At 49.0% G+C, this 25,274-nt stretch overlaps 1 protein-coding gene and 1 long non-coding RNA gene across 49 annotated transcripts in view; one reads left to right on the forward strand and one right to left on the reverse strand.

Annotated features, from left to right (window-relative positions):
• FHOD3 (formin homology 2 domain containing 3) overlaps positions 1–2,144 on the reverse strand; it is a 349,246-nt gene extending 347,102 nt beyond the window's left edge. For 26 of the 48 annotated variants that reach the window (XR_014503942.1, XR_014503943.1, XR_014503944.1 and 23 more), the window contains exon 1: positions 1,400–2,132. Coding sequence is in view for 38 of the 48 variants with exons in the window: in XM_083407417.1 (XP_083263543.1) it covers positions 1,400–1,570 (171 nt within the window). In the remaining 10 variants the exon portion in view is untranslated. Of the gene's footprint in view, positions 1–1,399 lie in introns of all 48 variants that reach the window. The other 22 variants (XR_014503941.1, XM_083407412.1, XM_083407406.1 and 19 more) reach the window with 7 other exon arrangements.
• Positions 2,145–13,200: 11,056 nt separating this feature from the next.
• Positions 13,201–15,136, forward strand: LOC310661676. Its single transcript, XR_014504043.1, has 3 exons — positions 13,201–14,197; positions 14,301–14,368; positions 14,451–15,136. It is a non-coding gene; the product is annotated as an uncharacterized lncRNA (long non-coding RNA).
• The last annotated feature ends 10,138 nt before the right edge of the window (positions 15,137–25,274 follow it).

Genomic DNA, 25,274 nt, shown 5'->3' on the forward strand with positions numbered 1-25,274 from the left:
AACACGCGACACCTCTAATTTGTGTCCTGTTACATTGATGATAGTGTCTTAAGTTTTTATGCAAAAAAAATTGATGATTTGCTGATCATATTATATAACTTGTCCTAAGGTGATATGTGAAGTCGCTGTTGCTGTTCATTGCTTGTAAGTCCCTTTGAGATCCATTGAATGGCAAGTGGAACAGAAACACAAGGAACCTATCGAATGACATATCACTGCATTGGAGTATTATTTTGTGAATCAGTTTGTGAATAAAACTTTGCATTATACATAGCAGTCAGTGTCTTTGTATCACCTGTGTAGCAACCGTATGCCTGAGAAGGTCTCATACTCTTTTGGAAATATTGCAGGCAACCTGTGGATTGATAGCCACATTTGACAACAGAAGGGTAGAACATGGCACCACATATCGTAAGAAGAGCCCTGCTGGACCAAACCAGAGGCCCATCTACAGCAAGAATCTGGCCTCACAGTGGACAACCAGCCCACAAGCTGGATGGTGATCTTCACTGCATGTCCCACCTAAGCATTTTCTGAAATATTTCCCTTACACCTTACACTTTGCATTTCTTGATGCCACAACTTCCACTCTTTCCATCACTCGTCGCTTTTCTCCCTTAGGATGTTCAGAGATAGGATGTTCAGAGTGCCAAAATACAGGATCGGCTCAAAAGCCTTGCCGCACTAAACCAACACAGATAACAAGTCAGCAGGTGGTTCGGCCCAATATTTGGTACAAATTTGACACAACATCATAAAAACCCAGGCAACCTTTCCTCACAGTAGCCAGCCCAGTGCCTCTGGAAAACAGGACGTGAAGTGAAGAGCTCTGCCCTGCTGTTACCTGGCCACCTACTCTGTGGTCCCTGAACTGCCCTTCAAAGGTACAGGAGATCTCTGAATCTCGAGGATCCAGATAGCCACGACGACTATTAGCCATTGATAGATAAACAAAAGGCTCCGTGGTTTCCTTCCCCCAATCTCTTCAATGGCCATCATCACATCTTGAGGCAATGAATTCCACACGTTAATTATGTGTTAGGCGAAGTGCTCTCTGCTAACAGATCTCACCTGGTAACTGTTTTCTAGTGTTTGGTGAGAAGGCGGAAAAAAGTCTTGCCCGGACACAAGACATGCACAATATGGCAATCCCAACCGCACAAGTCATTCAGAACATAAGCTCCTTGGGGTCAGAGAAAGAACGGGAACTTTTCCTTGCGTTACTCCGCAGAGCTCCACGCACACCAAAGGCACTTTAAGATCTTGTTTGCGCGCGCACTTTCAAGGGGGTGCACATTTGGAGGGTCTTCCCTTGCCGTCTCCAGCCCGGTCCAGCCTCCCGCAAAAACGACCCGCATTCTTCCCAGGAGCCCCTCCCTCCGCGACCCCCCCCCCGTACCTTCTGCGGGGCTCTGAGCAGGCGGTGCACCCCGGCCAACTGGGTGCCCAGGGGGATATCCTCCCGGAAAGTGTAGAGCGGCGGCCTGGTGGGCTCGGGGAAATTGGTGCTGTTGAAAGGGTCGGTGTCGTCGAGGAACTGCACCCTGCAAACCAGCGTTGCGGTGGCCATGGTGCATCCATGCAAGGAAGGCGAAGAACAACCCAAGAAAGGCGGAGAGCCCAGCCGGGAAAGAAGAGCGCGCCGGGCAGCGCCAAAAAGACACGGGAAAAGGAGCTTCCGAGCCAAGAGAGAAAAGATCCGCGGCACCCCGCTTTCGCCCCCCAAAGTTGTTTCCAGCCGCTGGGTCGGCAGAGGAGGAAAGTCTGCCCCCTCGCCGCCTCCCGGGAGCTCTCCAAGGAGCGAGAGGCTCAAGCGCGCGCCCCCGCCGAGCCGGGCGCCTTTGCGCAGCGAGAGAGAGGAGGCAGAGCGCGCCGGCCGACCAGGCGCCGGGGGCGGCGGCCCGCGCGCCTTGCGCGTCCCGGCAGGGCCAGGTCACCGCGCGCGGGGCGATGCCCAAGCGGCGCGCAGGGGCTCCGCGGAGAGCGGAGGGGCTCCGGGGGGCGGCGGCGGCGGCAGCAGCGGCTCCATTCTCGGCTGCGCGCTCGCCGCACCGAAGCGGGACGCGAAAGAAAAGGAGAGAAAGGAGGCGGAGGAGGAGAAGCGGCTGCTTCTGGGAAGCCTCCGCTCGTCCCCGACGCTGCTGCCGCCGCCGCACGAGAAATGCCGCTTGCAGGCAGCGCCCTCCGCTGGGCGCGATTCGGAAGGGACCATCGCCTGGCCTTGCATGCGCCTCCATCCTTGCGAAGCATTTTGGGGGAGCCCTGCGTTCAAACCAGGAATGAGCAAGACAGTCCCTACCACAGCCTCCAGCTAAGGCCAGGATCCGGACCGTTTACACAAGCGCCATACATACACAACAGCCAAGAGGGCCCAGAAAAGCAGCCTATAAACCTGCAGCAATGAAGTGGGTGCCATGTAGCGTCCTGTTTCTGACAATCCAATATAGAAAAGCAGATCCGGTCACTCTTGCACATGCTTCACGCTGTAACGTAGTATGGATATGGGAATCTAATGTGGGTCTACATGGGGCTGTCCTTGGCTGTTCAAAAAATGCAACTGGTAAAAAATGCTGCAGCCAAAATAATTTCGGTTAAGTATTCTAACCATATCACACCAGCAGGGCCAGATTTAGATTTGATGAGGCCCTAAGCTACTGAAGGTAATGGGGCCCTTTATATGTGATATTTTAGATTTTAGGGAGCAGGTTAGCAGGTGGGGCACATTACTTACATCACAGGAGCCTACACAAAACACTTTTGCTGTGTGTGTGTGTGTGTATATATATATATATATATATATATTCTTATATTTTGAAAATGTACATCCAGTTTTTTTCCCCCTTTAATTTTTTTTCAGGCCCCCAAGAGAGTGTGGCCCTAAGCTACAGCTTGTTTAGCTTATAGGTGAATCCGGCACTGCACACCACTCTTGTTCAAGTTACACTGCTTTCCAGTTTGTTTCAAGGCCCAGTTAAAGGGACTGGCTATTACCTTGTTGTTGTTGTTGTTTAGTCGTTTAGTCGTGTCCGACTCTTTGTGACCCCATGGACCAGAGCACGCCAGGCACTTCTGTCTTCCACTGCCTCCCGCAGTTTGGTCAGATTCATGTTTGTAGCTTCGAGGACACTATCCAACCATCTCGTCCTCTGTCGTCCCCTTCTCCTTGTACCCTCCATCTTTCCCAACATCAGGGTCTTTTCCAGGAAATCTTCTCTTCTCATGAGGTGGCCAAAGTATTGGAGCCTCAGCTTCATGATCTATCCTTCCAGCGAGCACTCAGGGCTGATTTCCTTAAGAATGGATATGTTTGATCTTCTTGCAGTCCATGGGACTCTCAAGAGTCTCCTCCAGCACCATAATTCAAGAGCATCCATTCTTTGGCGATCAGCCTTCTTTATGGTCCAGCTCTCACTTCCATACATCACTACTGGGAAAACCATAGCTTTTACTATACGGACCTTGGCAAGGTGATGTCTCTACTTGGCTATTACCTACAGAGCCTTATATGGCTTGGGGACTAGGGTAGCTGAGGAACTGCATCCCCTATAAAGCTGCTCACCAACTGAGGTCAGCTTTGGAATCCCCGCTCAGCGTTCCACCAACAACAGAGATTCAGTGGGGGGAAATAGTTGTGTTAAAACTGGTTAAAGTTAACGACTCCCAAAAAACCCCAAGTCCCCAACACAGCCTCAAACTAAGACCAGGACAACGACCTTTTACACAGCAGCAAAGAGGCTCAGAAAAGCAGTCTATAAAATGGTAACAATAAGTGGATGCCATGTATCTTGTACTGTTTCCTCTGACTATCCAATATAGAATCAAATAATCTCCACAATTCAACAGTTTGCCGGATTACCTTGGTTCCAAGGCTAATGGCCCCTGCCTCCATAATCCCTTAAGCATAAGGTCAAGGTGTGAATTTAGCCACACAATAGGAGGCAGGAGGCGATCAAGGGCAGCACATACCCCAGAGAGAAATCCATCGGGATGGTGGATTGAATCCTGATACGTTCAAAGGAGAAGCAGCAGAAAAGCCTTGCAGCTGGGGGGATGTGTAAATACTTTTATTGTTCTTTGGGGAAGAGGGTAGTAAAAAGGTGTTGGGAATTGAGGTTACTGACTCATGTATCTACATGCCAAACACTCCTCCTTTGTGACATATTTGTGATGTATCGATGATGCTGTTGAAAAATGTATTATGGGAAATGGGGAGAGGTCTTAAAAGTTCACACAACCTCATGTTGGTAGTTCCTACTCTTTCTATGTTTGAATCTTGTTGCTGTGACCTGGAGCAGAATCTGAAAGGCTCTTTTCAAGACCTCCCAATAGAAGAGCTTGAACTTTTGAAATCTAGTCTTTTAAAGATTTCTGCAGAGTTCCAAAGTACTACTAAGGAGCCAACGTGGTGTAGTGGTTAAGAGCGGTAGTCTCGTAATCTGGGGAACCGGGTTCGCGTCTCCGCTCCTCCACATGCAGCTGCTGGGTGACCTTGGGCTAGTCACACTTCTCGGAAGTCTCTCAGCCCCACTCACTTCACAGAGTGTTTGTTGTGGGGGAGGAAGGGAAAGGAGAATGTTAGCCGCTTTGAGACTCCTTAAAGGGAGTGAAAGGCGGGATATAAAATCCAAACTCTTCTCTTCTTCTTCTGCAATCAATTTTAGAATCCAAGGAGTCATCACGAGAACCCATTATCCTCAGTACCACCCCACATAAGTAACTATCCATCGAAATAAGAAACAACACAAGCACACTCCAGTACCTGGCCCTCAAGGAGGGAGCTTGAGGAGTGGGAATTGGTTCACCACGTAGGGCACTAGGTTCACTGCTCGCTGGAGATCCTCGTTTTACTGCATATTCTGCACTGATTCACCCAGAAGCTCCTGCCGAGTCATGGCAGGAGCTGAAGGACTTAGCAGCGTATGTAACGGCACATCTGCCTGCAGAGAAGAGGCAGCAACTGCATACAGTATATGGGATGCTTAAAAGCAGCATGGGTCAGTGTCAGGGAACTGCCATCGGAGCCAGAAGGAGAGGGAGGGCTCCAGAGGGATTCCGGAGAGCGACCGGTAGAGGGGGGGGCAGATGGGGGAATCGGCGAGGTGGCTCCAAGTCTCCTCGCCGGGGACCAGCGGGGAGAGCACGGGTCCTCCGATGCCCACACTCTCCCTGCGCAGAAGGCTTCCGCACAGGGAGAGTAGGCGGCGACTAGGCGTCAAAGAACTTTTATGCTGGAAGAAGTTCAAGAAACGCCCACTGACGGGTTCTGCCAGCGATTGAGACAGCCACGGGCGAGTGGCTGTCCAGACAGAAAGGGTTCACTCAGGCAACCCACCCAGGTGTGGCGCCGATTTACGCACGAGCAACCCCTAGAACCATTACAGTCAGGGACTTGGGAACTGTAGATCCTTAGCACAGGAAATCTTAGAAACTAGCGTCCAAGAACCTGCTTTGCTGACATTGCCTGCACAGCAAGGGCAGTCGCCTGCAGGTATCTGCCATAATGATAATAATTTTATGGAACAACTTAATGGGGGGATAATTAATAACCACTTGTCAGAATGCGTACAATAATAATAATAATTTATTTACCCCCCACCCATCTGGCTGGGTTTCCCTAGCCACTCTGGGCGGCTCCCAACAGAACATTAAAATAGAACATTAAAAGCTTCCCTAAACAGGGCTGCCTTCACATGTCTTCTTAAAGTCTGGTAGTTGTTTCTCTCATTGACATCTGATGGGAGGGTGTTCCACAGGGCGGGTGCCACTACCAAGAAAGCCCTCCGCCTGGTTCCCTGTAACCTCACTTCTCGCAGGGAGGGAACTGCCAGAAGGCCCTTGAGCTGGACCTCAGTGTCCAGGCAGAATGTTGGGGGTGGAGACGCTCCTTCAGGTATACTGAGCCAAGGCCATTTAGGGCTTTAAAGGTCAGCACCAATGTTATGTACTGAAGTTCTCACCCTGGGCCAGCAGGGGATACTGTAGATAGTTCAGGTCCACATATGCAAATAAGGGATCGAAAGTGACGTTCAGTGATTGGATACTTACAGGAAATGGTTACTGTTGCGTTCTAGTGGAGCTCTATATAAGCAGGCTGGCTGAACCCTTCAGTTCAGTTCTGTTCTGTTCTGGCCTGTGAATAAACAAGAGCTGTTTGAAGAATTGCTGTGTCGTCTGATATGTTCACCCACATCTTAACAACCAACACTTTGAATTGTGCTCGGAAACGTACTGACATCAATGTAATTACTTTAAATGTGAAGGGACTGGGAAACGTGGTCAACATATTTATACAAAACGGACCCACACATTTAATGAGATTGGAGTGTATGATGTGTTTCCAAGTTTATGAGAATGTTTGAAATATATGCTGTGGCAAATGAACTATTTTTAAATGGGGGGAAAATTGAATCATAAACCATATGAAGAGCATGATCACAAAATATATGCTTCAGGCTGCAGTCCTATACGCACTCGAAGGAGGGTAAGCGCCATCAAATGCTATATGACTTACCTCTGAGTAGATGGGAACATGCATGCACTGTGAGCAATGCTCTTGCCTCACCCTCATTCCCCTCCCTGATTGCTACTGTTGGGGCAGAAAACCAGCAATATTATGAAAAATAACCGATAAGATGATTTTATTAGATTTAAAAGGGAAGTTCTATGAGATTTTAAAAATCCATTATGTGAAATATGGTTGTTTCCATTGTTGGAGGAACCTTACTGTTAAAATAACAATGTATCTGTCCTTAATTTCCTCCATTTTTATTAAAAATAAAATGTATGGCGGGAGGTTATTAAAAGTATATTTGTGGAGCAAAAGGCCACCCAGGTTCCCAACAAATATGCATGCAAGCCAGCCAGATTTGTTTTAAACACTGCTAGACATGTAAGTAATTGGTTGATCTCTTTGGAATATTTGCTTTTTTCATAGACCCTGGATATAACATGTGTGAGCTGCCTGGTAGAAATTCAATCATTTACATAGCAGGTCTGTGAACCCCATTCTTACTGATGCAAAAGTAATCCTTTGAAACTTAATTTGTTGGCTAGATTTCCATTTTTCCAACTTGAGACCAGTTGCAGTTGTGGGAAACCAGAAACAACTTTTTCTTATTGGATTCTTTGCCATCGCTTCCCTTCAGCTTATGCTTGAGGAGAGATTATGTGCGTGCTTTATAGAGGCGATATACAGCTGTGTCTTAATTGCATGGCAGATATGCAGAAAGGATTGTGACCAGGGAGATTTCTGTCAGAAACAGAAGCACAATGGCATGTTTGTCAGAGGTCAGGAATGAAAACCGCTGGGTTGCTTTACCGGTAGTTTACAAAAATCCCAGGGGTAAGACAACCTTTTAGGTAACTTGGTCCCAAGATGTATAGGATTTCTACACCAGCACCAGTGGCTAATTGGCAGCCAGTATAAGTCTTTCAGCAGCAGTGTAGCATGGCAGTGATGTTCTGCCAGTGAGCAACCGAGTCTTATGCGCTAGCTACAGTTTATGGACAAAGCCCAGCAGCAGCAGCCCATCAAACACGTTGCAGTGATCCAGTCTGGAGGTTAGCGGCACATGGACTACAAGGTAAGACTAGCTCCATAAATGTAGTTTTGACAACCCAAGCTGCTTAAGCACACTCCAAGCTGCTGAGGTGACCTAGGACTCTGGTGCCAGAGCTGGATCCAGGAGCACCAAATTGTGGTCTGAGATGGTTCTCGGTTGGATCTGCACCTTGTTCACCCCTTTTCACCACCAAATCTCTGGACCCCCACATCATATCTGGTCTACTGGAATTATTTTGTTAAACTTGAATGGAAAGTATAGTTGCGCTCTGTTAGATGTTTTAATCTACATAGCTATATTAACTCCATATGCCTTACTATATAAAAAAAGTAGTTTGGTAATTTCCCTTCATTGGACCTTAATAACAATGATAATAATAATAATTTATTATTTATACCCCGCCCATCTGGCTGGGCTTCCCCAGCCACTTTGGGCAGTTTCCAAAAAAAATATTAAAATACTGTAACAAATCAAACATTAAAAGCTTACCTAAACAGGGCTGCCTTCAGATGTCTTCTAAAAGTCTGGTAGTTGTTGCTCTCTTTGACATCTGGTGGGAGGGCGTTCCACAAGGAGGGCGCCACTACCGAGAAGGCCCTCCACCTGGTTTCCTGTAACTTGGCTTCTCGCAGTGAGGGAACCGCCAGAAGGCCCTCGGAGCTGGACCTCAGTGTCCGGGTAGAACGATGGGGGTGGAGACGCTCCTTCAGATATACTGGACCAAGGCCGTTTAGGGCTTTAAAGGTCAGCACCAACACTTTGAATTGTGCTCGGAAACGTACTGGGAGCCAATGTAGGTCTTTCAAGACCGGTGTTATATGGTCCCGGTGGCCGCCCCCAGTCATCAGTCCAGCTGCCGCATTCTGGATTAGTTGTAGTTTCCGGGTCACCTTCAAAGGTAGCCCCATGCAGAGTGCATTGCAGTAGTCCAAGCAGGAGATAACTAGAGCATGCACCACTCTGGTGAGGCAGTCCGCAGGCAGATAGGGTCTCAGCCTGCGTACCAGATGGAGCTGGTAAACAGCTGCCCTGGACACAGATTTGACCTGTGCCTCCATGGACAGCTGTGAGTCCAAAATGACTCCCAGGCTGCGCACCTGGTTCTTCAGGGGCACAGTTACCCCATTCAGGACCAGGGAATCCTCCACACCTGCCCGCCTCCTGTCCCCCAAAAACAATACTTCTGTCTTGTCAGGATTCAACCTCAATCTGTTAGCCATCCTCCAACCTTATTGTTTGATTTGATCTATCATATTCTGGGGCTACTATCTCATTCAAGTCTCCCTGATGGCTCTGCTGTGTTTCCATGGTTGGAGGCAACCATGCTTCAGAAATGCAGTTGCAGGAAGTCCGAGGCGGGCAGAGGGCTCTTCCGCTCGAATCCTGCTTGCGACATTCCCACAGCCAAATGGGTGGCCCCTGGGGAAAGAGGGCTTCTGACTGGGGAATTTGGGCTTCTGACTGGGGAAACTGGGCTTCTGACTGTGGTGGCAGAGCATATCTATCAGGGCTAGTAGCCTTTGACTGCCCTCTCCTCCGTTAAGTTGCCTAACCTTCATTTCAAGCCATGCAGTCAGAGATGCTCACCTGCCGCATCTCCTGGTCATCTGATTGTTTCTGCAAAAAGGCAGCTCTTGTGAGCTCCGCAGTGGGGTGGGCTTTAAGTCCCTGGGGTGGGTGTGACAGCTGGATGGGTGGCTGAGGGGACGTTTTGTCCCTGGTGTTCAGTCTGTGACAGGCCTGTTCAGGGATTCTTCGCTTGAAGCAGCCCTTAGCGCCGAGTTCTCCCCTGCTTCAAAGATCCCTTCTTTCTTCCAGGATCTCCTGTCTTCTCTCACCATGGCTGCTGCCAAAGCCTCCCTTTTGAAAAGAGCATAGAATCATAGAATCATAGAATCATAGAGTTGGAAGAGACCACAAGGGTCATCGAGTCCAACCCCCTGCCAAGCAGGAAACACCATCAGAGCACTCCTGACATATGGTTGTCAAGCCTCTGCTTAAAGACCTCCAAAGAAGGAGACTCCACCGCACTCCTTGGCAGCAAATTCCACTGTCGAACAGCTCTTACTGTCAGGAAGTTCTTCCTAATGTTTAGGTGGAATCTTCTTTCTTGTAGTTTGGATCCATTGCTCCGTGTCCGCTTCTCTGGAGCAGCAGAAAACAACCTTTCTCCCTCCTCTATGTGACATCCTTTTATATATTTGAACATGGCTATCATATCACCCCTTAACCTCCTCTTCTCCAGGCTAAACATGCCCAGCTCCCTTAGCCGTTCATTGCACTCTGTGTGCTTGTCGCACAACACACCAATCCCGATAGTTGCACTATATTATTTTCCGTACAGCAGCCTAACAGCCCACTGATAGAAACTGTTTTTTAGCCTGTTGGTACAACTGATTATACTTCTGTATCTCCTGCCCGAGGGTAGAAGATTAAAGAGGTGCTGGCCGGGGTGTGAATCATCCCTGAGAATTTTTCTTGCTCTCCTAAGGCATTGATCCCTTGCGATGTCATCTAGTGGGTTTGGGACAGCCCATGATATCATGTGCTGCGTTCACCACCCTCTGTAAAGACTTTCTGTCCGTGGCTGTCAAGCCAACGTACCACACTGTGATACAATATGAGAGGACACTTTCTATTGTGGACCGGTAGAAGGAGGTCATCAATTGTTGCTTAACATTGTTCTTTCGCAAGACCCTGAGGAAATGGAGTCTCTATTGGGCCTTCCTAACCACCTGAGTTATATTGTTTTTCCAAGTGAGGTCTTCACTAAGGTAAACTCCCAGGAAATTGAAGGAAGAGACTCTAAGAGGAAATTTGCATGAGGAGGGGGGAACCTTCTACAAGTTGAGCGTCTGTGTTCATGCTTTGGGTGCATTTCTGAAAAAAGGCTTACACTAGTACGATGGGTTTGGGAGCTGGGGTTCCTCCTACAGGTGATGTCTGACTACAACTCCCATTGTCCTGTTTCTTTTGCTTCTTTTTAGTGCGGCCTGCTTCAGCTGCGCCAGGAAGCCAAGTGGCTGAGGCTCTGGCCCTGCTTAAGTCTCATCTTAAGTCTGCGTTACACCTCCTGCAGTCCTGCATCAATTTTGAGCTTTTCCATCACGCCCACTTTCCCTCCCCACTGCACCCCACCCTGTTACTCTGCTTCCCCTCCAGTTTACTCAAAGAAACATTTCTGGGTATTCCCAAGTCTTATTCACAACGTTGTGACTTTGCAGGTGGTGCTGATAAAGATATCCCCGAATGGCAGCTTTATTTCTTTGCCCACCCATTCCTGCATCCACACAGCTGCAAGATGTCCTGGAATCAGAATCCCAGAAGCTGCCTGCTTCTTCTTGCTCTGCTTCCCAATCAGCATCCCTCTCTTTACACACGAGGTGACCACTGCAGCAGGCAACAGTGGCCCTTCCCTGGCATGCAGCAGCAAGCCATCTTAGCTGCATTGACCGGGGGTGGGGGTGGGGGTGGGGGCTCTTTTACCAACCAGCAGGGGAAAAGCAGGCGGAAGTTGGGCAAATATATATATATATATATATATATATATATATATATATATATTTATTTAAGGTGCTGGAACGGAAGTCCAGAAGATAAAAAGCACTGCTGCTCCCTGCAATCATCCTGTTAGAAGAAGCACTTCAACATCCCATTCTGGGTTCCAAGGAAATGGGCGTGAGGAAGCTGCAGGTTCCTCATCCCTGGTCTAAAAAGCAGGTGTCTTCCCCCCCATGATCCTGGGAACTGTAGTTTGTTAGGGGCTCTGGGAACAGCTCCCATTAGCAGAGATCCATGGAGTCCTAGGAACTCAGTCATGAGGAGGAACCAGGAAGGTAGGAGGAGCTCAGATGCCCAGTTCTTGAGTTGGGGAGGGACCCCGTGCCTTGGAAATGGAGAACCGTTGGGTGTTGAGTGTCCCAGGATTGTGCCTTGCCTTCAAGGGGGATGCCTGGGAGGTGGGGTTTGGTCCTGCTCAAGCTCTAACAGATGACCATATATTGGAGGACAGGAAGGGATTCCCCTCAGATCAGATTGGCTCAGGCATATCTGAGAGGAGCTAGCGACAGCTGGATTGGGGACTGGGAGCAGCTGGCAGGACCACAGAACACGGGTCCTAAAGGATCTACGGTGGCTCCCAGTACGTTTGCTAGAACAATTCACAGTGTGGGTCCTGTATACCTGAAGAAGGGTTGCCACCTGGTCCTTAAAAAACAGAGTTTTAAAATCTCCTCCTTGACAGCAAACTTAAAAGGAATCAGGCTGCGGAACCTTGTTTTGAGCAAGTCCAGCCATGAAGCAAGCTGCCTTCCCTCCCTTTGCCCCACTTAAGAAAGAATCAGGCGTCAACATGGGAACTTTAAAAATAAGCTTTACTTACTTTATAATCATGAATCAGGTCACAACAATACAGGGATTAAAAACTGTACAGGAAAAATACTGTTATAGATTTGCAGGAGACCCCAACCCAACTAAGCTGTAGAAATTGATCAACTGCAGAATTTTGATTAATTGGGATATCAATGAAAGTACAGGCTGCAGAACTGTGCCAGACAAGGAATTCCTGGGCTGACTTTTGCAAACCAGGCTGGCCCGTCTAGCAAAGGGCAAATCTGTTAACACACCTGAGATTGCTGGGCACACGACCCAAGGGGAAGTGGGGATGAGCCCTAAAGGTATGGTGGGTACACAGCCTTTGGTTTCAAGGGAAAGGTTTTTAGTGGGCTATGGCTCACATACTTTATCCTGCTTCCTCCGCAGGGCCAGGCCTCCAGGGATGAGGCTCCAGTTCCAGCTCCTGGGACGAAGGGCAAGAGAACATCCCAGCGGTTCCTGGCTGCCAACCCTCGCACCTCTTCCCCACTGCCCCTTCTCTGTGTGGGCATGGCTCCTTCCCGACCCTGTTTGGCGCAGAAGCAGCAGCCAAAGTTTCCTCCCATTAAAACAGCTTCTCGGGTGATTTCTGAGAGGGAGGAGACTTTGGCTGCTGTTTCTGTGCTAGGCCCGTTGGACGCCCGTACGGTGGAGAAGTGGGGAGCCCTGATAAGATCAGGTAGGAGGAAATGCCCCTTCCCAGGTCCCCCACCCTCCTGCCCCAACTGGGGCTAGCGTGGCTGGGAGCTAGGAGCCTGCTGATGTCTCCGTTTTCATTGCAGGGAGGGAGCCTTTCCCCAACATATACTTTGTTCTGGTCCAATCCCTGGAAAGATGTGACGACCCACAGGTACTGGGGCAGAGGGAACAAAGGGGTCCTTCCATAGTTTTTGGCCCATCAGAGGCCCATTCTCATATGATGTCCTCCACAGGGCCACACCTCCAGGGATGAGGCTCCAGAGCCAGGATTGTTATTGAGAGACCATCGTGGTGGTTCCCGGCCCCTGACCCTCGCCTGCCTCCCCCTCCGTCCATTCTCCATGCGGGCATGGCTCCTTCCCGGCCCTACTTGGCGCAGAAAGAGGAGCCAAGGTTTCCCCCCATCAAAAGCACCTCCAGAGTTATTCCGGAGCCGGGGGAGACTTTCGCTGCTGCCTCTGTGCCAGGCTGGCTGAGATGGAGCCCAGACGCCCGTACGGAGGAGTTCAGGGTGGGGCAGTTAATAAGATCAGGTAGGAGGAAATGCCCCTCCCCAGGTCCCCCTCCTCCTGCCCCAGACTGGGGCTAGCGTGGCTGGGAGCCAGGCACCTGCTGATGTCTCTGTTTCCTTTGCAGTGAGGGAGAAGTTCAGCCGTGGAACCGCCGCATTCCAAGAGGGGCTGGAGCCCAAAAAACGGCCTCTCGCCCCTGAGGTAATGGGACAGGGGGGAGGAGGGGGTCTTAGGAAACACACCAGAAGGGCCTGCAGGATCAGGCCAAGGGCCCGTCTGGTCCAGCCTCCTCTTCTCCCAGGGGCCACCCAGATGCCACTGCGATAGCAGCCAACAGGATTCGAGCCCAAGAAGCAGTGCTTCAAAGATCCCTTCTTTCTTGCAGGATCTCGATCGTGCACCGCTGTGGCTGCTGCCCAAGCCTCCCCCCAAAAGACCAGGTAAGAGGAAAGGAACCTTTGCATGGGGCGGGGAGAACACCCTACAAGTTGTTAATGCTATGGGTGCATTTCTGAAAAAAAGGCATACACTGATAAGGCAGGTTTGGAGACTGGGGACCTTCCTATAGGGGTTGGCTGATTACAGCTCCAATTGTCCTCGACCACTGTCCTTTCCCCCTACTTTTTTAATTAAAAACACAGCTTGAGGATTCCCCAAAGACAAATTCCAGAGCGTGGAATTGGGTGACAGTGCGAAGATGTAGTTTGTGGCCCATCACAGCCCATTCTCATATGATGTGCTGCTTACTCCAAAGGGCCATGCCTCCAGGGATGAGGCTCCAGCTCATGAAGGGCGAGTGAACATCCCAATAGTTCCCAGCTGACGTCCCTCGCACCTCTTCCCCACTGCCCCTTCTCCGTGTGGGCATGGCTCCTTCCCGGCCCGGTTTGGCGCAGAAGCAGCAGCCAAAGTTTCCTCCCATTAAAACAGCCTCTTGAGTCATTTCAGAGACGGAGGAGACTTTGGCTGCTGCTTCTGTTCTAGGCTGGTTGGGACGGAGCCCAGACGCCCGTACGGAGGAGTTCAGGGTGGGGCAGCTAATAAGATCAGGTAGGAGGAAATGCCCCTTCCCAGGTCCCCCACCCTCCTGCCCCAACTGGGGCTAGCGTGGCTGGGAGCTAGGAGCCTGCTGATGTCTCCGTTTTCATTGCAGGGAGGGAGCCTTTCCCCAACATATACTTTGTTCTGGTCCAATCCCTGGAAAGATGTGACGACCCACAGGTACTGGGGCAGAGGGAACAAAGGGGTCCTTCCATAGTTTTTGGCCCATCAGAGGCCCATTCTCATATGATGTCCTCCACAGGGCCACACCTCCAGGGATGAGGCTCCAGAGCCAGGATTGTTATTGAGAGACCATCGTGGTGGTTCCCGGCCCCTGACCCTCGCCTGCCTCCCCCTCCGTCCGTTCTCCATCCGGGCATGGCTCCTCCCCGGCCCTACTTGGCGCAGAAGCAGCAGCCAAGGTTTCCCCCCATCAAGAACACCTCCAGAGTTATTCCGGAGCCGGGGGAGACTTTCGCTGCTGCCTCTGTGCCAGGCCGGCCGGGACGGATCCCAGACGCCCGTACGGAGGAGTTCAGGGTGGGGCAGTTAATAAGATCAGGTAGGAGGAAATGCCCCCTTCCCAGGTCCCCCCCCCCCTGCCCCAGACTGGGGCTAGCGTGGCTGGGAGCCAGGCGCCTGCTGATGTCTCTGTTTGTTTTGCAGTGAGGAGAAGGTTCAGCCTGGGAGCCGCTGCATCCTGGGAGGGACTGGAGTCCAGACAAAGGCCTCTCACCCCAGAGGTACTGGGACGGGGGGGAAGGACAAAGACCCCCATAGGGAGGCAAGGTGTGGAAAGGACCAGAGTTCAGGTAGGGGGAGATGCCAGTTGAGTGCTGGAGTGGGGGAGGGGGAGCAGGCCAGTCTCTCCACAGCCCCTCGCCCCCCTCCTTCCAAGCCAGGGGTCAGGCCATTATGTGCCCAGGCAGGAGTAGCAATCATTGGCAGCCAATGGGGACGTGGGCCTGGGCAAAAGCCACGCCTCCACAGGGCCAGGCCTCCAGGGATGAGGCCCCAGCTCCCGGGATGAAGGGCGAGAGAACATCCTGGCGGTTCCCGGCTGGCAACCCTGGCATCTCTTCCCCACTGCCCCTTCTCCATGTGGGCATGGCTCCTTCCCAGCCCTACTTGGCGCAGAAAGAGGAGCCAAGGTTTCCACCCATCAAAAACACTTTCCAAGTTATTCCAGAGCCAGGGGAGACTTTACCCTCGCCTGCCTCCCCCTCCGTCCGTTCTCCATGCAGGCATGGCTCCTCCCCGGCCCTACTTGGCGCAGAAGCAGCAGCCAAGGTTTCCCCCCATCAAGAACACCTCAAGAGTTATTCCGGAGCCGGGGGAGACTTGGGCTGCTGCCGCTGTGCCAGGCCAGTCGGGACGGAGCCCAGACGCCCGTACGGAGGAGTTCAGGGTGGGGCAGCTAATAAGATCAGGTAGGAGGAAATGCCCCCTTCCCAGGTCCCCACCCCCCTGCCCCAGACTGGGGCTAGCGTGGCTGGGAGCCAGGCACCTGCCGATGTCTCTGTTTGTTTTGCAGCGAGGAGAAGGTTCAGCCTGGGAGCCGCTGCATCCCGAGAGGGACTGGAGCCCAGACAAAGGCCTCTCACCCCAGAGGTAGTGGGACAGGGGGAAGGAGAAAGACCCCCATAGGGAGGCAAAGTGTGGAAAGGTAGGGGGCATTGCCAATTGAGTGCAATATATTATATTATAGGATTGCTTCCTTCCCATGTCCCTCCCCCCTCCTGCCCCAGACTGGTGCTAGCATGGCTGGGAGCCAGCCACTTGCTGATGTCTCCATTTTCTTTGCAGGGAGGGAGCCTTTCCCCAACATATACTTTGTTCTGGCCAAATCCCTGGAGAGATGTGACGACCCTCAGGTACTGGGGCAGAAGGAAGGAAGGGGTCCTTCTGAAATATGTTTGGGGAATTGTAGGAACATTGTCCCCTGTGGCTGTTGCCAAAGCCACCCTTATAAAAAGAACAGGTAAGAGGAAGGAAAGAGAACACCCTCCAAGTTGAGTGTCAACAGAGAATAGGAGAAGAACCTTTCTGCTCTCATGCTCTCGTCTGGAAGTGGGTTCGCCAAGCTTTCTTTGGGAATAATGTCAGGGCAGGGGCATTGGGCATCCATTCCCCACGTCTGCCAAGAGGATACCTAGTCCTTCTTCCTCCACAGGGCCACGCTTCAAAAGAATGGTTTCTGTCGCCAGCACACAAGGTGATGGACACAGAGCGAGACTCCGTCTTCCGTCGCTTTCCAGTCCTGCTTTTCTGGATTGCAAAGTCCTTCCAAATCTCTTGAGGAATCCTGCTGAAGCAGTTCTCTGAACATTTGAACTTTGATATGAGTAAGCAGGTCTCAAGGTGACTTCTGGATCAAGGCTTAATGCTGAAAATTCAGGATTCCCCCCCCCCCCACAGGGCCACACTTCCCGAGAATGGTCTCAGTTGCCAGCACACAAGGTGATGGACAGAGTGTAACTCTGTCTTCTGTGGAGTTCCAGTCTTGCTTTTCTGGATTGTAAAGTCCTTGCAAGTCGCTGGAGGAATCCATGCTGCTCTGTGCCTTGCATGTCTTCTGGGATGTCCTGGTTGCTTTCTGAATGTGCCCTTCCCTGAAAGAGGAGAGCGGCATGACTGGCACATGTTAAAACTAAACAAAGAAGTTAGAGCAACTGGTTGCTTTCGATATGCCAATGATCAAATAATATTCCGTAACGAACAGTATTAAAAAGAAAAAAAACTAACAAGCTGTTTCCTTTCCTTCTCTGCCTTCTCTGGCTGCTACTGGGAGCCCTGCTTAAGAAGGCTGGAGTCAGCTGGTTCTCATCAGCACTTTCTCCTTGGAGTCCTTGAAGCTGCAGGTGAAGTCACTCCCCCTTCTCCCCCTTCAGGCTGCTGTTCAGCAGGTGAAGCTGATTTCTGCCCCGTGACACTATCCCCGTCCCCAAGGTGCTCCTCCACCTGCTGGGTGGGTGCCAGCTTTTGGGGAGCACAATGGTGGAAGTGAGGGACCAACGGGGGGGGGGAGCATCTTCCCATGCAAGGCATCTTCCCAGGAGGATTTTCCATGAAGGCCATAAAATTGGCCGTAGACCCCAAATCTATCATCTTCTTCTTTGGTGATCACTCGTAGCCGAGTAAGATTGTCTTCCATGAACACGGTCTTAACAGTGAGTCCATAATGGACTGTGGAGGCCAATTCTGGATCCACACATCCTTCCACAGTGGAGACAAAGGTTTCTGGGTGGGAGCTGATCACGGTGAGGGTTTGCCGAGCATGCTTTCCTCTTAACTTGTTTCTCCCTTTTGCTTTGAGTTCGAGTGTCTTCAAAGTCCATGACACCGTTGGTAAAGGCTGTTCTCTAATTGGAGAGCTCGCACGCCAGTGTTTCCCAATTGTTTAAACTACATTTCTTTTAGATTTGCCTTGAGAGAATCTTTAAACTTCTTTCATTGACCATCACATTACATTTTTAAGTTGCTTGGGAAGACAATAATCTGGTCTATAAGGCTGCTTTCTAGGTAATTAGAGAGGGTGGTGTGAGGCATCTCGGCATTAGGAAAACAAGCCAAGCCTGGCTCCGTGGCCCTCCTAAATTGAGGTTATTCTATTCCTGGGCAGCTGGCAGAGCCCCTCTTCACTGGTAATGGGACTGCCACATCCCACGGCCTCCACGGGAGACTCACAGCCTCTCTCTGTGCCTCTGTTCCTTTTTGGCCACCATCAAACGACTCTCATACTGATCCTAAGCTGAATAACTGCCCAGCCCAACTGACCTCCCCCCTCCAGAGCCCACCGCTCTCAACCGACTCTCAACTGCCTCCCCACCAACATTCAAACTCCCTTTCAAAGCCTCCTCCAATCGTCACTCTCCCCCAGAATTCCACTCTCTCTCTTCCCCCCTCCCTCCCTGCTTGACATCCCCCTGGGAATTCTAATAGAATTACCTTAGTTACAATATTGTTATAGATTATGGGGGGGATCCCACTAAAGCCTTCTCTGTCAAGTCATCCTGTTAGAAGCACTTGAGCTTCCCATTTCTGGATCCTACGAAATTGGGGGAAGTGAGCTGTATGTTCTACTCCATGTTCTAAAAAGCAGATGTCATCCCCTAAATGATTCTGGTAATTGTAGTTTTCAGGGGTTCTGGGAACTGTAGTTCAGTGAGAGGAAAGCTGCAATGCACAGGATCATTTGGGGGATGTCATGTGCTTTAAATGTGCTTTAAATTCTCATTGGATGCACTTTAAATCATAGGATCAAAGAATTGTGGAGTTTGGAGGTACCTGAGGGTATTTTACTTTTGTTTTTAAGTTGTAATCATTCATCTTGTTTTTATTATTGCTTGTAAGCTGCTCTGAGCCCGGCCTTGGCTGGGGAGGGCGGGGTATAAATAAAAAAAAAAATATTATTATTATTATTATTATTATTATTATTATTATTATTATTATCTAGCCCAACCCCCTGCAATGCAGGAATCTCAGCTAAATCATCCATGGCAGATGGCCATCCCACCTCTGCTCAAAAACCTCAAAGGAAGGAGAGTCCACCACTCTCTGGAGGGATTTCTTCCCACTGTCAAACAGCTCTTCCTGTCAGAAAGTTCCTCCTGAAGTTGAGTCGGACTCTCCTTACTTGTAACTTGAACCCATGGCTTCAGGTCTTGAGGGCCTCTGGAGCAGGAGAAAAGAAGCTTCCTCTTCCCTCCTCCCTGTGACGGCCCTTGAGATATTGAGGGCAAAACATTTCTCTCTCCCCTTTCTCCACCCTAAGCAGAATTGCAAGGGGTCAGTGCATCTGGCTGGTTAGAAGATGGTCAGAGTTTGGGGCCCAGCCACGGCTGGCAGTGGGCAGGATCCTGGCATTGTCTGGGGTTGGACTAGATGACCCTTGGGATCCCTCCCAACTCAACCATGCTATGATTCCATCAAACAGCTAAAGGAACGGGGAGGGAAGCAGGATGCAGAACAAGGGAAGGCACAACCACACACCCCAACAGAACCCTCTGGCCTGACCCATGGCGGCCTCATCCCAGGACATTTTGCCCGCCCCCTCCCTTTATTGTTCTTCATTCATCTCCCTGACAACCCAGCATCCTGGCCCCTGTTTCCCAGCTGATGTCACAAAGTGCTGATTTGCAAGCAAGCCTTACAGTGGCCTGCAAGAGGGATGCCTGTCAGATGATGGTGAGAGACTTAGAGAGACAAGTGTGGCCATCAGCTATAATGAAAAGGAACTGTGAAGGTAGGAGGCACTCTGAGGCCCAGAGGAGATGAGTGGCATAGAATTATTATTATTTCTTAATAGTCAATAAACCATTCCGATGTTACTTCTTCACTTAATTTTCATTTATGTTTACAACCACTGGTCTGTTCAAACTTTCTTTTTTTAAAAAAAATAATAAATATTTATTCGATTTTCCACAAATACAAGGATAGAATTAGAAAAAGACCAAATACAATAAAGTAGAAAGAGGAAAAAAGGGGAAAAGTAAAAATTTTAAAATACATAAAAATACATAGGAACACCCCCCCCTCCACCCCACCAACACAAAAACAAAACAAAAAACAAAAACATTTAGAAAGAAAACACTTCCATTTTTCAAATTCCATCTTTCAATAACTTATTTCTTCGGCCTCCTCCCACCTCCCTTTTTGTATTCCAGTTGTTAATCAGATCAGCAAATTCTTTCCATCTTTCACTGCTTACTCACTTATTTGCCTTAGACCATTTAAACCTTATTCTCCCATCGGCATCTAAAAAATTATCGAAACTCCAATCTGCTAAACGAAGAAAAAAAAAGAGAAGAAAAAAACCTTAAATCTTATGCCCTTAAATCCTAATATTGTATACCCTTAAATCCTAATATCTCAAATCTTTATCTCATTTCCACTAATTCCACCATCCCCAAAAGTTCTTAATCATACAATGTTATGCTAAATGCTATTTTTAAAAGTTCCCAATTTTTCCCACCATCTCTTCCCCCTGGTTTCGGATTCTGCCAGTCTTTTCTACAAATTTTATCAGTCTTTTCTGTCAGCCATTATTCCATCAACCTGGTTCCCTTATGTCCGAGGCTCTTAAATCTTCTCTCTGGACTGCCTGCAAGTTTCTTTCCAAGCCTAAAATTGAGTCCCAAAGAACGTCTTTCCCGACGTCTCCTTTACTCCTCTTCAGCACGCTTGCCCAAGCTCCATGTTTCAATTTATAGACCAAAAATATTCCAAAGCGTACTCCACAGTCTCTTTGGGGTTGCGGAAATCCATTTTTCCAAACTTTCCTGCAGTGCCACCCTCCAACATATAGACCATCCATCTTGCCTTACTCAGTCCAAGTGGGGCACTGCCTCTCCAAGCCAGTCCTTCAACCTCCATAACCTCAAACTTCAATTTATATCCATCAATTTGAGGCCCTAATACTGGGGCTTCCACATGAAATTCCTCTTGCAGAGACAGAACAGGTTTTGATTGTCCCATCCTCTTCTCCAGTGCTCGTCCTTGCAAAGTTGGTTCCACTTCCTGAACCGCACCTGTTGAATTACTCACTTTCTGTGCCAAAATAGACACATCTTGTTTCAGACCAGAGGTGCCCTGTTCAAGGGTGCCCACTTCCTTTATGACTTGTTCCAACAGAGCTGTTATTCTATCAGCCATGTTCCCAGGCTCTTCTTGTTTTTCCAGTGTTATCTACTACTCTTCAAGGCCACTTGTTTGCAGCCTCCATGGAATTTTCCATCTCAAAAATGTAACAGTCACAGTTTCTAAAACTCCCTCTGTCGGCAACAGATTCTTTTTGTTATTTTCAATTCGAATTTCAGTTACAAAGTTACAGATCAGCTCCTTTTCCTTCCAAATACCACGAAGTCAGTACCTAAAAATATATATCTCTGTTCATCCTTCCATAAAAGTATAGTCCATTCCTCCGTTGTTGTTATTTTTTAGGTTATAAAAACTTTTGACAGCCCGATACCAGGATTGAGACGGTAGTGAAATAGGTCGTCTTTTTACTGTCCTGCAGGTCTCAACCATCCACCAAAGAATCTCCCCCTCTTCCCCTGCTTCCGAGGGGGGGGGGGGCTCAGAAAACTTGAATGATGAAAATTTATACTATACAAAGTACTTCTCAAAAGCTCCAGCTTACAGCGGCTTTGCTTTGATCTTTCTACAAAACGGAAGGTGGGCTTCCTGTTTAAACCTTCACGTTCAAGTGCCAAATTCAGATATTTTTGTAATCCAATTCCATTTACTTACGAAGTTTATTTAAGTCCAAATGTCCACAGGAAAAGTTGGCGCTTTCTGGTAACAGCTGTGCGGCTTCACTACCTGAAAATAGCGGTCGATTCGATGTGCCGCACCACTCACCCCACGTTGCTCCGGAGCCCCGAAACCAGGTCTCCCCGCGAGTAGGAGAGGCGCAAAAGGCACGCGCTGAATCCCAAGCCCACGGTCTTCCTGGTCTGTTCAAACTTTCGCCTTCATAGTTCTGGTGAAATATTTCCCCTGATATTATCCACTTCCTGCAATTCCATTTTCAGTTTCTGCCATCAGGAGCCAATATACACCAGAACCCATACACCATTAGCTCAGGGCAGCTCTCCAGAATTCCCCTCCATAGCCTCATATCATCTCCCAACATCCTGGTACCTCTGCAAAAACAAAGTAGCTCTAATCTAGGATTTTTTCCTTCCTTCCACTGAGGGAACAGGAGCAGAGTTCTTTCAAACCCACTTGTGTATTTCAAGTCATTGCCTTTTGGGAGAGGTTAACCAGGCAAAACTGCAAATACATATATATCAAAAAAGAATTTAAAAAGGCTCACCTCCTCCTAGGGCTATACACTTAATCCATCAATTATTTCAGCGAGTGGGCCAGTCCTTTGTACTGTTGTTTCTGCTCCTCAGTGATCTTTAGTTTCGTTTTCTGCTCTCAAGAGATATTTTAACTGTCATTGTCCGCCATTAGTCCCGGGCATATCCAGAACTCTCCTCTTGGCCTTCTTCCAGCCGTTAATGAGATAATATCTCTACGCTAAAAGGATAGCTTCATTAGGAATTCCTTTCATCTTTCCCTTAGTGATCATTGCCAGACTCATAGTCAAAATTTCGCCAGTCCGTTTCGCAATTAAAATAGCATCCACTTACATTTTAAAGACGTATTTTGGTCACGACAAAACTCTTTCCCCAGATCAGTTCCTTCTCAGTGGCTGATTAAATGAGCAAGTTATTTTGTCTCTGGTGGTTCAGGACATGCCTGTTAATTAAGTCCAAATTTTTATCTTAAAAAGCAGGTGTTCTCTGCTCGTGGCGCCGGCTTGGGAGAGTTGCCACAGCCGTGCGGGGTACACCCAGCTCCCCCTGCCCCCTCTTCCTTCTGGATGGGCAGCAGGTATCGGACGATCTGCAGGTGGAGAGCCCCCCCCCACCCCCAAGGGGGGTTAGGAGGATAATTACTCCCATATTATCCTCTATTACCAGCACAGAAGGGCTCCAGTGTAAGTGGCACAGGCGATCGCCATGGCAGACAAACAGGAAGTCCTCTTTTAAAGCCAAGCAGTCTGCTGCATCTCATGGTCATCTGATTGTTCCTGCCAAAAAGCGTCTCTTGTGAGCTCCGCAGTGGGGTGGGCTTTAAGTCCCTGGGGTGGGTGTGACAGCTGGATGGGCGGCTGAGGGGACGTTCTGTCCCTGGCGTTTGGTCTGTGACAGCCCGTTCACATCTTCAGGGATTCTCCCTTCAAATCAGTTCTTAGTGTCGAGTTCTCCCCTGCTTCTTTCTTCCAGGATCTCCTGCCTTCACTGTTGTGGCTGCTGCTGAAGCTGCCCTTACAAATAGAACAGTTAAGGGGAAGGAAAGATTTGCATAGGGTGCGGAGAACCCAGTGGCGTAGCGTGGGTTGTCAGCACCCGGGGCAAGGCAAGTAATTTGCGCCCCCCCGCTGCACTGTCCCTCCCCCAGATAGTCCCTCGCTCTCTCTCCGCACCGCACCGCATGCCTGGCACCCTCCCCTCCACAGTGGGCGGCGACCCCGCGGCTCGGATCGGATTCGCACAGCCAGCACTGCAGTGAGAGAGAGAGAGTGAGTCAGGTAGGGGCAGAGAGCTGTGAGTGCGAGCGCGCCCCCCAGATGTTGTGCCCGGTGCGGCCGCCCCCCCCTGCACCCCCACGCTACGCCACTGGGAGAACCCTCTACAAGTTGAGTGTAAGTGTTCATGCTGTGGAGGCAGTTCTGAAAAAAAGGCTTACACTAATAAGATGAGTTTGGGAACTGGGGGGGCCTTCCTACAGGGGTTCCTTGACTACAACTCCCATTGTCCTTGACCACTATCCTCCCCCCCTGCTTTTTTAATAAAAAGGAACAGCTTGAGGATTCCCCAGCAATGCCGTCAACAAGCTCCTTGCTGGCTGGCAGAAGGAAGAGGCATTGGGTGACGGTGAATTCCAGAGCGTTTGGATCTCAACTGAAGGACTGTATTCCAGTTTCTGATTTTTCAGCTGCTGGAGCATTTGAAAGCTATGGTGTGATAAATAGAGGCTTTACAAAAGAGTGAACTTTTTTCCCTGTTCATCCTTTCGAACTATCAGATATTTTCCCCCGTTAAATCAAGATAAAATGAATTTTTCTACTCTGAGAAATATTCCGGGGCTGCATGCACCACTGAAGCTGCAAATGGAATTCAAAGCAGTGAAGCAGGTCCAGCATCTTCTTTTCCTTAATAGTTCTAACTTGTCCCAGGATATCTGGAAAGGCAATTGTGACTGCATTGATTTTGAATGGGAGATCCTCATCTTTTGGTTGAACACAAACTTGGTTTCTTATAATGCGCACTTACGCCATCCTTCTGTTCATGGAAATGTTTCTTACCTGTGTCCCTGTAGGTTCAAGTAAACAATATTAAACGGTAGTCGTACAGCGCTTGTTTTGATGCACACAATCTCTCACCTACCTCGATAAAAAAGACACATTAAATGCTTAGATATATTACTTTTGTTCTGCGTTTACTCTCAGTACAAATGTCTTGTAATTGGGTATTTTTTTTAAAAAAAGAATTGGGAAATATGTCTTTATTCAGGGCAATTACTGTTTCATGTCTGCAACTGTGGAACTGTAGATATTAAAAAGTCTATAGAAAAAGGACATTTTAGATTGAACATTCTTGTTCTTTGCCATATATAACCCAGGTATTTGCTGTCTGGTCATTCTTTCCTTGTGCTTGATGACTTGACATGCCATCTTTTAAAAACAATGAATAAAATTTTCTATAAATGCAAACACACACACAAACCCGAGCTCCCTGCTGGAGCAACACAAACTCTGAAGAGTTTGGGCTGTTGCAATTTTGGAAATGAGGCCTGGCACTAGAGGGAGAGATCTGCTCATCAGAACACAGCCTCTAAGACTCTCACCAGAGCGATAAAACTTCCCAAATTAAATCAAAATAAGGAGAGAGAATTCAAAGAATTAGTGGAACAATTCTTGAAAAGTGTCTGGGGGTGAAATAAGGGAGTCCACTCCAGACCGCGTGGGGAAAATCGAAGTGGAGAGAAACGGGTACAACTAAACCTTTAGTCTCAGAGTATATGGGCATAGAAGGGATCCCAGAATTGTGGAGCTGGAAGGGACCACAAGGATCATCTAGTCCAACCCCCTGCAATGCAGGGATCTTTTTGCCCAATGTGGGGCTTGAACCCACAACCATGAGATTAAGAGTCTCATGCTCTACTGACTGAGCTATCCAGGATGATTGTTCTGTAACGGAGCTCAGCACATGTCTAGGTAAAATTTTTATCTAATACAATCCAAGGCTGGTATTGATAGAATCCCAACAAAAACTAAAACCTGCTTCTTGCCCTTCTGAAGCCTTTCAAATGACAAGTATTCATTTAGTTAGTGACAATCCATCATAGGATGTAATGCGGATGCTTTCAAAAAGTGTATTTTGCTGCCACCACGTGGCCAGAGCTGGTTTCAGTTATCGCGTCCCTTGAATTCAGCTTTCCGAATTGACGCTTCTGAGATTTTGACTCCCTGATCCAAGATACGCACCTCAGTGATATTCTGAAAGTAGCTCAGTGTCCAGCAAGAAGT

This window comes from Podarcis tiliguerta (genome assembly GCF_965153285.1).
Source record: "Podarcis tiliguerta genome assembly, chromosome: 13".
Lineage (NCBI taxonomy): Eukaryota > Metazoa > Chordata > Lepidosauria > Squamata > Lacertidae > Podarcis > Podarcis tiliguerta.